The sequence below is a fragment of the Amblyomma mixtum genome, chromosome 8 (genome assembly GCF_055824585.1).
Source record: "Amblyomma mixtum isolate Tamu chromosome 8, ASM5582458v1, whole genome shotgun sequence".
Lineage (NCBI taxonomy): Eukaryota > Metazoa > Arthropoda > Arachnida > Ixodida > Ixodidae > Amblyomma > Amblyomma mixtum.
Genome location: NC_143019.1, coordinates 10,274,446 through 10,291,426, shown reverse-complemented (window position 1 = coordinate 10,291,426; position 16,981 = coordinate 10,274,446). Strand labels below are relative to the sequence as shown.

The window sequence follows — 16,981 nt, the reverse complement described above, 5'->3', positions numbered from 1 at the left end:
CTGCCCTTGATTGGTACTCGCATTAAAGGTTTTATTTCTAGGTAGCCAGTGCCGAAATAAGGAGTGCCATCGTCGTAGTATGCTGTCAGCGAGCATGGTCCGATCGTGCGCATCGTTCAGCACGGAAGAATATCGAAACGCACCTACAGTCCGGAAAAACGTTCTTGTACCCATTACCCGAACACAGCACGAGCGAGGCCCTCTTTGGAGCCAATTGGCCTTGAGAGAAAACTGTTTTAAAGAACAGCTCTTTGGCACCCGTTCCTGCGTTTCGCGGCATCGCCGTCGCCGTTGTCCGTTGTAACCAGCTCCGCAGCCGAGGCTGCGCGCTGCTCTAGTTGCGCGCGCTCCTGGCGCCATCTCCCGCGACCTCTCGATAACTTAACCGCTCTCTTCGCTCCTCCTCCAATGCCACCCCATGTGCGGCGGCAATCAGAGCGGATCTCGATATGTGCACCACCCTAGCCTCGACGCATAGCCGCCGCCGTTCGCCACTGTGAAACGCCTGCCTATATAAATAGTTTATTATCTGCCAGTTCTTTCTGAGCCATGAGCGAGGCAACCGGTGGGAGTCCTTCGCCTGCCGCTGCTGCTAAACGGGCTGCTAGAGCAGAGGCCCAGGAGCGTCGCCGCCAGAATCCAGAGGTGCGTGCCGCCGAAGCAGAAGGTTACCGCCGCCGCTGTCGAATTCTTTGCTTCAATCTATCGAGAAGGTGAAACAGCTGACGAGCTGCGCTCAAATTAGCGCTCAAATTAGCGCTCAAACTAACGTAATCGTCGGCAATTTTTTGTCGTGGTGGACTTTTAAATCAAATTTGGTGGTAGCACTCTGGTAGAAAATCTGAACACCGAGCTCATGCAGATTAGTAGAAGTTATCGGTGAAATTTTTATTATAGCAGGCCTTTGAATTAAAGTTCGAGTTGGGGACAAGTGTGGTCATTGAACTTTCACGATCAAAGGGCAGCACAGTGCAGTCCCGTTTTGTTTCGCTCAAACTAGAAAGAATTTTGCTTGTTCAATGCAATTTTCGCGTTTGCTTTGTTCGTGAGGCTCCGTGCCTCTCAGTTACGACGGGCGCAGACATGGTGCGACATTAATTTGCGCATTGTTTTTTCACTGTTTTGTAGTTTGCGGAACAAATAAAGATAAGGTGGAGTGCAACGCCCATGAAGGTGTTCCAGGCCGCCGGTGTCCAGGAGTGGAGCCTTTCCCTTGCAGCGGAACACAGAAAAGATGCGCTTGTATAGAAGGAACCGCTTGGACGTGGGACGAGTACTGCGTGCCGTACAGGGATTGTGGTAGGTGATGGATGCGCGTTTTGGGACTACACAAAACTGCCCATTACAGGGGAAAAAATAAATGATTTCTATTAACTGATGAGAGGACCAAATTACTTTTTTGGTGGAAGCTTTTACAAGTGGTCAAAGGGCACACTTCTTTCGCATCGCAGGTTTAGTCAGACTGGATATATATTATGTGATACGCCTTTAGGCACAAATGAAAGATGTAGTTAGGAGCGGCTGCACGTGCTTAAAGTGGGCTGTGACGCTGGTTTATGGCACCAGTGATTTGGTATAAGGGAATAATTGGCATTAGAATTGCTCATGAACAGCCAAAGTGTGCTCACGCGAGATAGATTTACTTCTTAGCCTTTAGAGTAGCATTACACTTATTCCAGGAAGGTTTACAGACTCTTTCCGTAGAACTACGCTGCCACTATATTCGACTTCAGGCGCTAGTCTTGATGATGGGATCCACCGCACGTATACCTTTATAAATCTTGGTTCTGAAGCTTTTTTTTTTTAACTGCAGATAAAGTTTTACAGCGGGCTTTCAGCTCCCAAGCCCACGTCTTTCAAACGAACGCGGTTTCGCTAAATCAAGATATCCATTCAAAAGGAAGACAAGGAAATCGCGTGCAGCTCGAGACGATTGAGAGGAAATTCCTCAAAAGCGGCAACTGAAGATTTAAGGGCTACTTCGAAAAAAATTGCTATGAAAACAGCAAATAGCACCAGGCATGCAAAAACAGAAATATACAACAAAAACTTGAAAAGGCTGCCGAACTTTATTTTTAAGAACACGATTGGAAAATAAAAGCCCAAACATATACAGGAAACGCCTGGCAGGGGTGACAGAACCAAAAGTTTAGTATTTATTCTAAAAGGAATGTCGTTCGAAGTACTAATATTTGATGTTGTGTGGTGTGGCTCTAATGTTTTTGAGAGAACTTCCAGAGGGAATATGCAAATTTGCCCCGTTATGCCTTTTAGTTTGGTTGTCACTTGCAGCAAAACTGTTATTGCTATTTTTTAAGGAAGTGAGAAATTGAGATTATTGCGAGGAGAACGGCGGCTCGCTAGTAGGAAATGCAATGTAGAGTGATCTCGCTGGAAAAAAATTTAGAAGCTACTACCGAAACGGATAATAGATAGCCCTTGGTGTTAAAAAAACAAGCTGCTAGATGCTGCTGGGCTGCGCAGGCATCTAAAAGTAATGGCTGTGGTGTAACCACAGCGGCGCTGAATTTCGGTGGAGGCGAAATGTAAAAGCGTTCGTATGCTGACCAATATCGGCGTTCGTCGAAGAACTCCAGGCGGTCGGTATCACTCCTGCTGCTTTCCTCATATCCCGTGCGTCGCTTCAGTAGGTAGAAGCCCGTACGAAGAAAAAGAAAGGGTTAGGAGCACGCAAGTTTGTTTAGTGCGGTTTGACACAATCTGTGTTATAAAATGTAAGAGCCTTGCTTAATGCACGAAACTCGCCGAAGCGTAAGGTGGCATATTTTCTACGTGAAAATTGATTTCGTTGTTTTATTTTTACGCGCATAGCTACTGCTGACAGCCGTTAAGGAGCAAACAAAAAATGCATGACTTAGGGTAAAAAGATTAAACAAATATTGTTCCGTTCGTATGCACGAGAACTGCTCCTAATGCAGCAGCGAATGGTCTTAAGCGACATGTGGTTCAATAATAACAACCCCTTCAGAGCAGGAAATAGACGGAAAGTTATTCTGCAAAAGCTTCAACGCAAGGGCCACGAATTTGTTGCCCGGGCCTGTTCGTTTTTTCTCATTTCTTGTCGTGTGGGCCCGAATAAAGGCATTATTCGAGCTCTTGACATTATGACTAGAAATCGATGTGCTCAGATGGTCTTTCACTAACGAGGAAACTCCATTTCTTTCCCGACTGCCTGAAATTTGGGTTCTGCTCTACAATAGTCAGTCGGAGTCACAATCCTAACCTGGTAAGAGCTCGACGTTTATCTTTGTTTACCACGAAAGTTTCAGAATACGATCAGGACGATAACCATCAGGAAAATGACGTCATCAATAGCTTAAAACTCATGTAGTGATTAGCGCATGTCACTGCTGGTAGAATTGTGGTGTTATTTCGATAAACAATCAAAGGTGAATCGGCTACTGCCATATGGTGTCTTGAGCAAATGCAAATATTTTTGTTATCGTAAGCACAATGCTAAGGAGTAAAGCGCTTTGAACATCAAACAAGATCTAGTGCAACGCTTTGGATGACACAAAACATAGGATGGAGCAAGTACCTTTGGCAATGATGGCTGAAATGACTAGAAAGTTAGGTTTCATGTTCCTAAAAAGTAACGCGCACTATGGCAATGAACAGACGACAACACAATTTTGTCGTTCTGTTCCTGCAATGAAAAGTTTACGAATGACGTTTATTTAATAAAAGTTACGACGCTACTAACATTGCCATTCATGCCATATTTGTGTGGCATATGACAGAATTTCAGCTGCGCGTTTCTTGTTGCTTCGAGGTACATAACGATGGCTGCGATTTGTCCAGCTGTAGGCAATGTGTGAAGTACCTCCCCGGCACTCTTCGCCGCATGCGAGAATTGCTTATGCATGGACCTGAAAATACTTCGAGGTTCACGCCATGCTCCATCTGACGACACATTCAGCCGAAGAAGCTTACTGTAAAGTAGGATCACGAACACGCATAAAGCAATAGTTCTTTGGAAGATGTCATACAAAGCAGCTTACTTATTACGTGTGGAAGACTCATGAGTTGGGTCTGCGCTAATGACAGAATAGTATGCACCAGTCGCACATTTGCGCTGGAGGTTTTCGCTTGCCGTTCTGCGCTAAATAATGTTGTCACTTTCAGTACTGCCTTGTAGGAGAGTATTGTTAGGGCCAGCCCCCCCCCCCAAAAAAAAAAACAAAAACAAAAAACAACAACAACTAGACAACAAAGCTGAGCCACCGTGTCTTCACAAGATGGCAGAAATGTAACGAGAAAACAATTCTAATATGCGCCTAGATAGTTATAGAGTGCCTGACATATTAAGATTTTGTTATGTCTCTCCCGCGTGTGCCATGGTACGTGCCGGTTTCGGATGAAAGATTTTGCTGTATCACCTTTTAACCATTTCTTGATACTCTATTTAAGAGCAATGTTCTTATGAGTATCTAAAAAAGAGAAAAGTAACGCCGGTTTTTGGCCTGACAGCTGGTCCAGTCGAAGGAGGAGCTTGTCTTGGTTGGTATATCCAATGGTGTGATAGACTTACAGCACCGCAAGTGCTTCAGGTCAACGTATGTTACTACTCGTGGGGCAGGACAATCACGAATGGTACACTACGACGAAACAACGGAGGTGAGTAGGGTTATGTGCATTTTATTCAATAATGAAACCGCATTAGAAAAGGGAGTTTTTGTTGTGCATGACATCTCGTTAGGATGTACATTTAGGCGTACGTCACGAGCAACAACTTTCTTGAATAAATGCCCTTAGAGCAGACAACTTGGAATGATAACGAGAAATTAGAAACCAGTCTACTTGAGCTCTAAAGACGCAATTGATTTAAACTTTTTGTCTTCAGTTGAATACATAATGTCGCTGTTGGCCTTGGAACGCAGGGATTAATGTATTGAGATGTAATGTATCAGCCTTTTTTACACCCTACCGCAGGCATATTTAGGTGACTACAACTAAGTTCGTGCCCGAAGATTTACTCCAGCACTGTAAGGTGATATCGCGTGGAAGCTTAAAGCGTGGTTCTCGTTCGTCTCTGCGCTGGCACAAAATACTTCCACCATTTATATATATACCACAAAAACAGGATATGCGAACTGCAGTTTGAAAATAAAGCCTATATACACCCATATCAGCCAGCCTATTGTAAGCAAGAAAAGTAGTTTTGTCCCCTCAACAGGCTTCTTACGCGCTCCCAGACATTGGGGCAGTATGCGGCAAAATAAGCGTCATTAATTAGTAACCGTTCAAATATTTTTACGAACGTAAAGGATAAGTCATTTATGTCAGAGGGTTGTTATCAGTATATAACAGCAATTTAATGTACGGAGTACAGAAAAAATTTGCTTCACTGTTTTTGTGTTGCACAAAGTTGATTTCACTAATATCAAAACATGATGCATCTTTACATGTATATGGCTCGCGCTTCACATGCACATACACACTACTCCAGTCACGATTCCTTGCTTGTGGGTTACTTATCAATGTACCCACTGCCACGAATCCGTCAGCGGCCTTCGCTCAGGCATCCCGGTGCTTTTTGTGCGGTAGCAGCACTAGGCGCATTTTTCGATTTCGGGCATGCGTACGTGCCTGAAATTTGCATTGTGGCAGGCACCACACCTGCCCACTGGGTTTTGGTGGAGCTTGCCAGATGTGTATACCCGGCAGGCCTCCACCTGGGTTAAGGCCTGGGCGAATGGTACACCTGGTTGAACGCCTTCAACGCAAATGTCTTCAGGGTAGAGGCGTTTAAGGTCAAGGACTTCATGGTAAATGCCTTCCGGGCAAAGGCTTTTATGCGAAAGATCTTCAGGTGAAACGTGTTTAGCACGTAAGGACCTGAAGTGACACCACAAATTGTGCTACTGCACGATACTCCGCTCTTAGCCATGCTGAACCGTCAGCTATATCTTTGGAAATGAAATGCTTTTAGCTCGCATTCTCTGCCAATTCAGGCGCATATCGTTCGTAAACCGCAACGAAATTGAGGTCGAGCCAAAGATGAAGTCAGACTTCTTCGAAATAATCCCGAGTGGAATTCGAAACAGCGGCGGCACAGAGGTGCCTCGTTTTGGGATACCTAAACATGAATGGGCTACCGCTGCGTACTCTCGAGATCACTGTTGTTATTGGCAGCCGCTCACTCTACGTGTTCTCACGGTTGTGTTCCTTGTCGTTCATTCTTTATATAGTTCCAAATTTTCTACACTAGCTGCAGGGCCTTCGTGGTCGTGAAGTTGAGCCGATGCAGTCTAGAGACAGACAGGTAGCCCTATTCCGGCAACTGCATGTGCCACCAAGAAGGTGGCAAAGCAGTCAAGGCGATCTAACGCGTCGCTGTGGCTGATAAAGCGATAAAGGGCAAGTGACCTGTAGGGCTCATCAAAACGCTAAAGCAGCAAGCGACGCTTAGCGTACCGGCAAAGACAATACGGAAGCGCAAATGCGTCTCATAGCGGTGATGAGTGATGTGCCAAAAGCGGGGAAAAAAGAGACGAGCGCGCTGTCCAGCTAGAAAAATCGGCTTATGACCGATGCTGCTCAAGGCGCCAAAACAGCCAGGAAAGGCATGGACGCTGCCTTGCGCGAAGAAATGAAGCGAGGAGTAGCAAGAGATCCTTGCCTATGCAGGTCTGCAGCTATCGCCGTGTATGAGCCGTCCTAGGTGTACGCGTTTCTTGCAAAGCGCCTCATGCCTGCACGTACCATGGGTACATAGACTACAAATGTGTTGTGCATCGTGCACTCCAGTTGCTTTCTGTTTAGCTTCAACACTTCCAAAAAGTGCTTTCAGCTTGCTTCCTTTTTTAGTGGCTGCCACCTTTCGCTACGTTTCTTCACCGTGGCTGCCCTCTGCCTTGTTCCTTCGGTAAAGAATGCTCTTTCCGCTTCTTTGGTGTTGTTGCTTAAAGCATTCTGCTCGCGCTAAAATGGGAATGGTTTGCCATAGTGATCCCCATATTTTTGGCGTCAGGTTGAAGCGCGGCTTCCTGTGGCGAGGCGGGCAACTCTGTGGGGACGATGGCGTCTGCCTCTTACGCATAGGAATAAGTTGCAGGTGCGCTACTGCGTGGCTTGCACAGCTGTCTTCACGACGACGTTATCAGCAGCGGTCAAATGGCGGGCATTTTAATCGGCAAGCATGCGCTGAAAAGAACTTGTGGACGGCAGGTCACAACTAGCAACACTAGCTGTAGGTGACGCGAAGGTGTTCGTGAGGTCCCAGGAGTAGGTAGTGTACGTAATGCGTTTAGGGATCATATTCTTGATGCTGACTAGAAAGTCTGCCATAGGATGATACGGTGAAGCAATCATTTCTTAGCGAAAATTTAGGCAGAAAGTTATTATGGTTTATTGTACACTTATCCTTTCTGATTGCACACTTAAATTGGCGGTGTAAATCACGTGTTTTGTCGGAACCGAGTGCCTTGTAAATAAGAACGCACTGAGTTGCCCCCTTTTATGTGATACCTTATCTTTTACAACCAATCTCTCTAGACAAACCCAGCGCTGTTGTTAACAGACTGGAGCGTTGGGCTCATGTAGCTGGACTGAATGCTAACCGCGGAGGCGAAATGCAAGAGGTGACTGCGGGCTTGCGATATGATTGCAGTTTAAGGAGCTGAAGGAGGTGTAAATTACTTCTGAGCCCTCCACTATGACAACCCTCATTGCATACGTGGCACATCGAGAGGTCACACCCCATGTAGTTACTCACCCGCGTGCCCTCCAAATAGCGCTTTTAGATACGCAGCGAATACAAATGAACAGACAACCTCTTTCTTCTTTGTAAGGTTTTCTATAAAGTTGCACGATTGTAGTTTGACACTGTTCTTGTATGTTTCGGCATCTCGTCAGCTTCAATGAATGCTGTTGGGCAGGCGTTCAGTACCTTCAAATCGTATCTCTCATTAGGCTTTGTTCTGATAAATACCGACCACTCGCTATAGCTGAACACAGGGAATATATTTCCCTGGACATTCCTTTATTGATGATGGATCGTTGTTTGTATATTTATGTGCCAGCCGCGTCTTTTTAACAAAGTAGATAGTAGTTAGCTATCACTTACTATAATTGATCAGTCGTAGCCTAGAAAAGCACTATTCTAGGCCCTATATTATCCAAATATCTTTCCTAGCGACATTGCGTGACTGAAGTAACTGGTTAAGATAGTAGCACTAAACATTTCACACCGATTCTTTATAGTTGTGGTTATTGCAAGAGATAAATACCATGGGTCATAGTTTAAAATGAATTACCAATTTTAAAATTAACTCCAATACATCTTTTTGATTGAGAATTATTACTTCACAGGGTGTTACAGTCATCTCAGAATGTGCTTTTTAGCGACATGTGGATGCTGTCACGAGAATGAATTCGTATCAAGCCTCTTTTTTGAGAAAAAAAAAGTAGCGTGATGAAAGTTGTTTTATCTGGTGATGTACTAAAAGTTAGCCGAATCTGGTAGCTAATGTACGAGCACTTCCCGTTAGAATGCCGCTTTATTTTTTGGATAGAACACATGCAAAAAAGTGAGAGTTGCGAATGCGATCCCCTCAATCCGCCTTTCAATGACGCGGAATTGACCTCTCACTCTAAGGCGTTCTCTACAGCTTGCCCAACTTGCGAATGTGCTTTTTAGCGACATGTGGATGCTGTCACGACAATGAATTCGTATCAATGAATGGTGAGGCTATTTGAGGCCCATTTTATGTGCCTGGATTTCGTTGTGAGTCAGCCCTTGTTCTTTGTTTTTCTACTCTGTGTCGGTCTTTTACGCTATCAGCTTACAATTTATCCGCAACTCTCTCGCCGTTATACCGTTTCTGCGATGAAACATTCATTTTTTGATGATACTTTCCGGTAACATTACGGCGACATAGAAGTCTGCATTTTTAGCCTAGACAATGGATAGTTATGGATCCCCATAATCGTCATCATCAATCTGCACTTAAGATTGCCTGATGGGGTATTTATAAGGGGTGGAGAACAGAAGGTTATCACGGGCGCGAACAACTAAAGCACGCAAATATAAACATATAGGGCAGACACAAGTCAAACACAGTTGTATGCATTGTAACAATGCGTCATAGGAAACGCTTTCCAGCAAATGAAAAAGAGTAAATAAGTAATTGAGGTACTACATGAGTTACGAGCAGAAACTATTTACTTAATACCTGTTTGAATTTTGCCCAATCTATTAGGCCACGATATGGTGAGAAAGCTAATTTCACACCACGAAAGCAGCTGATAGGAATGGTCCGTGGGAAGCATTAAGTCTAACTGTACATCCCCTGAGTGCTAGCACAGTTAAATGACGTAATGACTGCAAGAGAGGCTTAACTGTACGGAGTTCGTCAAGTAACGCTGCTGTAAACGAAGCAAAATTAATTCGTCAGTTGTTTATCGATGTCGGCAAGTGTTTGGTAGTCCGCTTTTGGAACAAATGTGGTGTGGGGATAACGAAATTCTCTAATTGTGATAGAATCATTAACCTTCCCGTCAGTCCGTTAAATGTTGCCGATTGGGAAATTCGATTACTGATTTATAACGCCCTGATATGGTTTTACGGCACCTGTTACGCAATTACCTCCATATCTTGACGTTCCAAATATGTAAAAAATTTCTTGATGTGCTATACTGAGCACGCGTGCCTGGTAGTAACAACGTCTCTTCCTTCTTTTCAGGACAATGCATGGAAATGGAAGTGAGTATCTTGTGGTCATATTGCCCACAGCTATCTCAGTTGCTTGCAGCCCGGAGAAATGAAATAAAAGACAAGGAATGATCGGTGTACAAGAGTAAGAACCTGCATGCCAGCCTGCTTAAATCAGTGCTGCCGTAATACCTATGTAAGTAGACCGGCAGTTGGGTCACGACAGGTGTTTTTTGATGGAGTGGAGCGATGTACGAACACATGGAAATACGGGTTGTAAACGCCAAGTGTCACCGGTCAATTGGAGTTCTAGGATGAAAGCTTTATCTGGCCACAACTGAAAAACAGCATGCATCATTGACATCTGCGCCGCTCGTATGTTATGTTATCTTAGACTTGTTGGGGCACATGAGAATTTAAGCGACGCGCAGAATTTGTGAGCAATTCGAAGCTAATTGAGGCTGATACAGCTGCTAAGGAGCTCTGGAGGTTGCGCAGGTATTGCCGCGTTCGTGGTATTTGCACCCAGGCATAAGGCCTTTTCTCATTTCAGGGCTTTCACTTTATGTATCGCATGTGAGTTAACTTACATTCCAGCTCAGTTCAAAAGATTTAGGTGCTTTGTGATAACGGACATCGCAGCACTTTTTGCAGGAGGGTTCGCGCACGGATATCAGTGCGGGACAGCGGACAGAGGCTTTTCGTAAGCGACGGTAAGAATTGAAAAATATGACTGAATAATTTTTCTTGTATGGCAGGCATACATCTACAAACCTTGTATTCTGTAATTACAAATTTTTCTTTGCGCACCGTACGTGGAGTGCAGCAGAGAACTGATGATGTCCTTACACGCTACGCTGTTCATTTTACCGTAAAGTGTTATTGAAGGTCTGGTTTAAAATGAATTCGGCACTTGGAAAAAATTGTCAGCTTTACGCACGAAGGTGGTTAGTGACGAAAAAACACAGGACAAAGCTTTCATAGCGAGCTGAATAAGAGATACCAATAGTCGCGGGTAGACAAAGGCAATGTACAGCTAGGCGTAATATTCAAGCCATTTTTCAAGCACATTTGCTCGAGGTGTTGGTTCATAAAATCTTCCCATAAACACTAGAAGAGAACAGCAGGTTAAATGGTTGTAAGGAGTACGGCGTATCGTGTGAATGTAAATAATGGAGAGGCGAAAATGCTTGCATTGTGTGCTTTAAGTGAGGCCTAAGGAAATCTAAATGGCCATAATTCACAACCCGCCATTACGCCTTGCTTCATAGCTGTTGGTGTTGGTTTGAAGCGTTAAAACCGATCAATTAATTTCAGTAGAAATTGTATTTGAATGCAGGCAGGAATACAAAAACGTGCGTTACATAACGGAGCAAGAAATATAAAACACTGTGGCATGTCAGAATTAAATCCTGTTATTCATAATTCTAAAATAAAAGAGGCCTGGAAGGTGGTTTTAGTATTGCGATCTCAACAAGAAAAAGGGGACTATACGAAAAGCAGCAAGAGATATTGCTGAAAATGACCTATACAGGGCGTAATTACCTCCGTGAACCTTTTTCATACAAGAAAAGAACGCTACAGGAAACGGCAACATAGCACAAGCAATATTGCTTGATCTTTTCTTGCCATCTACACAGACTGTCATGCGAAACAATGTGGCAGGAAGCACTTGCTGTAGAAGAAGTTTAGACGCTTTCAGTGAAAAATATTGAACAATTTTGTTCACCTCTGCATGATTCTACTCCGCTTGCTTGAGCAGACACTTCCGGAGGTTATACCGCACGCCCTCTTGAAACAAACGCGGACGAGACACTGCGTAACATTTTGGCAGAAAGAGAGAATAGAGGTAAATTAATAGTTAAGAATTGATAATAACTATCACTATTGAGGGGTTCGATGACTGAATGCGCATTGCATTCAGAATCAATAACATGGTTTCAAATAAAGGGCAATGCAAAAAAATAAGACACTCTTACTACTTTGTTTACTTCACTCCGGTATCTACTTCAGACTTTAACGTTAGAACGTACATATACATTTTCATCGATCACGTCCGGGATATCCGTTCTGCGTAACTTTTATTTCACATTAAGTTTGCAAAAGCGCAATATAGGAAGATACGTATAAGTCAGATGAACTGCGAGAAAACGCATACACCTGCGCCATACACCTCTCCTTTTATGGGAACTTGAATTTGGTTCAGGATTGTCTATTTGAAGACAATCTTTGTCTTGATTCGAGAGATATTTACGTCTAACAGAATGCCAGCAGCGGCGACCGCCAAAAGATGGGGCAAAATATAAATACGCCCATTTCTGTGCGGTGGGAGTGCATGGCTAAACCTCGAGATCAAAATTAACCATGAGGTCTGCACTACTATGCGTCACGTAGCCTACGTGCAGCTTCGGGACGTTCAAGCCAGCATTTTCAGCACTTAATAAACAGGATGATTGGCCCGAATGGTTTTCATTATTTTCGGCCTCGCTTGTAAAAGTGTTTCGCCGGTACACCAAGCATTCCCAGTTTGCTGGTAGAAGGTTATCTGAATGGTAGGCCATCTCCGGTGTCTGATATAAGTGCTGGTCAACTAAAATGGCGCCCTTTATGTACTGTGTTTTCAATGTCAATACTAACCTTCTTGAATTGTGCGAAATATCGCAGTATTAATGAACAGTACATTGGTTTACTCATGAACAGTGTCGAGTTAAACGGATCTTATCTATATTAATCTTTCTAGTTGAGCACTGATGTCAGTTTAAGATAAGGTCAGCTTAACATTGATTTTTTCAGAAAATAATAAGTTGCCGCCTGGAATAACGCTTCCCGCTTTGGGTCACCTTAAATACGAGAGAAATGGCTACCCTGTGCTCCATGCCGATCAAAATTGCATTATAATGGCGTCTTTTCCACCTCCGGACAGTAAGTATGATTAAAATAATATTACTAATGCTGAAAAAACAACTGACTCACAGAGAGTGATGTTTCATATCGGGAAGGCTGTGAGAAGTGACCTTTCAAACAATTTACAGTATGTCTCCCCATCGAGAGTAGGTGTAAGCGTGAAATGCATCGCAGGAGCAGCGCAATAGACCTTACGATGGGTCATAAGTTGACCTAGCCGTGCCGGGCTGTCGGCTAGGTTGGTGGCTGGATCTGCCGCCATCATTCCCTGCTTCTTTTTGGCCATGCGGTTAGCGCGCTCTGTCATTATGGGAACTTTCTTTGTTTGACGGGCCACTGTCTCTAGCCGCTTGCTTCTTTTAGCTGGACAGCATGCTCGGTGTCATTGACTGCGTTCTCTGCTTTACCTACCACCACGCACTACCGCTCCTCTTTTTAGTGCTGGAACACAGGCTCAGCGTTCGCCGCTATTTGAAGCACCACAGCGTCCTTCCGCTTTTCCGCAGCCTTAGCGACGCGTTCGACCGTCTTGGCTACTTTCTCATCTTTGTGAGCGGCAGTTTGAAGCGGTAGTGTCCGACATATTTCGATGCCTTTACCGACCCACTCTCAAATCCGCTTTGTACACTCTACCTACAAGACGCTTCTTAGATCTTAAATGGCTCTAAGCCGAATGCAGGAGAATGCAGCGCTGTGTCGTCCATTTTCTTGTCTTTTGTGCTCGTCTTCGTTCGCGCTGTTTATTCAAGGAGAAAACCTCTCCCATATTTTTCTAATTAACCGTATCCTCTACTAACTGCGGCCACCTTCTCCCCGCAAACTTCCGAAACTCCTCCGCCCACATGTCTTTCTCCCACCCCTTGCTATGCTTGCCTACCCTTGCTTGGAATGAAGTCCGCCTCTTTGGACGACCATCGGTCATCTGCTTTCGCGTTATATGCCTGGCCATGCCAATTTATTTTCTTGATTTCGACTGCAAAGTCAACTTATGTTTGATCCCAGACCCAAAACTGCTTTTTTTCAGTCTCTTAACGGTACATCTTAGATTCGCCGCCGCGGTGGCGCCGTGGTTATGGCGCTCGGCTGCTGACCCGAAAGACTTGGGTTCGATGCCGCAGTGGTAGAATTTTAATACCTCCTTCCCCCGAATTTCGAAACCCCCGGCATGTGTTGTACACCGCTGTCCCAACAGCTGGCAAACGAGCAGCAGAAAGTTTTCTCAGTGCAGAAAGTTTTCTCAGGTATTTTAAACGCCTGAATACCAGTATGATCTTTTGCAGCACTCTTTGAAACTAAATTGTTGAAGACTCATTTGCGTCTTCTTTCGTGTCATGAAAGCATGTCATTCTCTTCTCCAGCCAGTGTACAGCCGCGGTCAGTAAGTCACCTTTGCCGCCGCGGTGGCTCAGCGGCTATGGTGCTCGGCTGCTGACCCAAAAGACGCGGGTTCGATCCCGGCCGCGGCGGCTAGAATTTCTTTGGCGGAGAAATTCTAGAGGCCCGTGTACTGTGCGATGTCAGTGCACGTTAAAGAACCCCAGGTGGTCGAAAATTCCGGAGCCCTTCACTACGGCGTCTCTCATAGCCTTAGTCGCTTTGGGACGTTAAACCCCATAAACCAAACCAAACCAAACCAGTAAGTCACCTTTAGCTCGTCTGTATGTTCTGCTGTCACCGAGACTTTTGAAGGACGAACTCCTGGTAGCCGCTAGCCACCATACAGACACTGTGCAACACGTCGAGCGGCGTTGCCAGATTGCGACACCATGATGGTCAAATTAGACTGAATAGTGTAAAACAAATGCTTCCCGAAAAATTTTTCGACTTTTGTAATTACGCTTACTGTCAAAATTGTGCCCTTGGGGCAAAAGCAAATCGTTTTTTCTCGTTAAATCGGAGTGAAGGCGCGCGAAAAAGTAAACAATGTGCTTCGGGCATGTCGGACAGCGTCTTGAGCAAACTTTGGCTAAAAACAAAATGCTAGAAAGCTTTTCGCTGTTGTATGACAAGCACTAGTAATTCTTCTGCGCGTCGAGAAAATTAATGTAGCAGTCATTTTTTCTTCATTACAGTAGAGCTAGAAATTGCAAGCGTGTAAAACAGCATGGTTGGCCACAATCCAGGCTCGTAAATAAGTCATTTTGCGTGTTTAAAAGGTGGCTCGCACGTGGATTTCGTATTTAGTCTTGTTAAAGAGAAAGCCGAAATTGTACATGATGAAAAATCGCTTGACCCATGGATACAGATCTGAATCAGGACGTCAGCGTTGCCTGTATGACGATAGGAATGGGCGAGATGTGTGGCGGACACGCTAGCTTTGCGCACCTAATGGTGGCTTTGGTCTGGGCACGTGTAATGAATTGCAAAATGTGTAAAAAATATCACGGGGCTCTACCTTTTTTTGCTTCACGGATTTTCTCTCACATCTTCATTTATTTCAAAAGGCGGCTCAGGAGACCACTCAGAACGACAGTTACTAAGCTTTTCGTAGCTGCGTGATTGCTTTCTGGTCCTGTCCTTTATCGTGGGAAGTAGTTCCTGCGTTGTAGCAGATATAAATATGGCCAATTTAAAGGTGCTTGTGAGCCGCTCGTAAACTCACATTGAACCCAGTTGTACTGTTTTAAAAAGGTTTGGTTTGGTTTATGGGGTTTAACGTCCCAAAGCGTCTAAGGCTATGAGAGACGCCGTAGTGGCCGGAGGCTCCGGAAATTTCGACCCCCTGGGGTTCTTTAACGTGCACTGACATCGCACAGTACACGGGCCTCTAGAATTCCTCCTCCAAAGAAATTCAACCGCTGCGGCCGGGATTGAACCCGCGTCTTTCGGGTCAGCAGCCGAGCACCATAACCACTGAGCCACCACGGCGGATTATTATGGGCAGATCAGGTGCACGAGCAGCACTCTAAAGTTCGCTTTTGATAACTGCTTATTTTAATTCTACGCACACGTATTCCTGCGACAATTACGTCAGCCTTCGCCGCTTGCAGGAAAATTAGCAATGATGCCCCTGTAAACCAAGGCTTGACTGTTGTGTTTAGAAATTCATCGCTCGCAAGGCTGTTGTTTTATTTCACTCTTGCAGCGTAGGTTTTCGTGATTTCAATGCATTCATTGAGTGAAGGTGGAAGTTTTTCTTTAATGTACCCAAGGATTTGTTGCTGAAGCTTTCTGCTTTGGATTTGTTCCTTGTATTTTTCTACAGGCAAATCATCGGATTGCACATACTGGGTTCCGAGGAAGAACATTGATAACCGGTTCTGGGGATGTGATTTCTTATTTGACGAGTTCTGCGAGGCACAAAGAATTATTTTGAATGGCACAACGTTAACAAAGTGCGCTAGTCTAAATCCAAGAAGTTCCAAGCATCCCAAAATGCTTGCATAATGCGAAGTTGTGAAAACAATTTATCACGACCCAGCTTTAAACAACGCAAGTTCGGAAAATACCCCTCCCTACGTGAAATCTTCACATTGAACAAGATGTTACTTTATGATGTAAATTATAAAATGTATTTATAATATGTTTCTGAGAAAATAAACTTTTTATGCTCTTCTTGGAAACGAATAACTTTATGAACCTATAGTACTAGAGAATTATTCTCGCCGCAACGCACCTATAATTGATTTGAAGAAAATAGCGCCAGAGCATGCAAACCACGAAAAGACAAGGACGAGACACAAAGCGCTAACTCACAACTAATTTTATTGAAACCAGGCAGCGCCATTATATGGCGAAGTTTCACTGAAAAAGAAGGAGGAGGGCAGGAAAGGTAAAGATATCAAAGCGACCATCACAGCGAGCACACATGAGCAAGCGGTAACCAAAACAAAAACAAAAAAGTTAACAAAGATTATTTAAGGGCGGCATCTAAGAATTCGAACTCGGACGAAAAAAGTGAAACAGATGGGGTGCTGACACACCTATTGCCAAGTTTCCTTATGTGAAAAGCCTCCAGACATTCACGTGCCTTATTATCTGCGCTTTTGCCAAGAATCTTAGTCTGACTAAATCGTGCCTCACATCCGTCGCAACCCATAATATGCGCTACCAAATGTGCATATTTATCCTTTAAATCTGATAAATTTCGGGCATGTTCCCCCAAGCGCTCGTTGATGCAGCGCCCAGTCTGGCCAACATAGGTCTTCCCACACGTTAAGGGGATAGCATAGACCACTCCTGCGGAACACATGATGAATGGCGAGTCGTGCCTTATCTGGCAACCCCGCTTTCTTGAGCTGGAAATACGGGGGCACAGCTTTTTCAGCTTGTTGGGGGCGGAAAAAACGACACTCACCCCATGCCTGTTGGCCACTTTCTTCAAGTTGTGAGCAGTTTTGTGCAAGTGAGGCACCACCAACGGCAGGTGCAGAAGTTTCAAATGAAAAAAAAAATCAGCCG

At 44.5% G+C, this 16,981-nt stretch overlaps 1 protein-coding gene across 1 annotated transcript in view; it reads left to right on the top strand.

Moving 5' to 3' along the window:
• Positions 1-549: 549 nt before the first annotated feature.
• The window catches only part of LOC149331293 (uncharacterized), a 28,448-nt gene continuing 12,016 nt past the window's right edge, over positions 550-16,981 (top strand). Inside the window, exons 1-3 of the mRNA XM_089557330.1 lie at positions 550-667; positions 1,129-1,299; positions 15,786-15,915. Coding sequence (XP_089413456.1) covers positions 550-667; positions 1,129-1,299; positions 15,786-15,915 — 419 coding nt within the window. The remainder of the gene's footprint in view (positions 668-1,128; positions 1,300-15,785; positions 15,916-16,981) is intronic.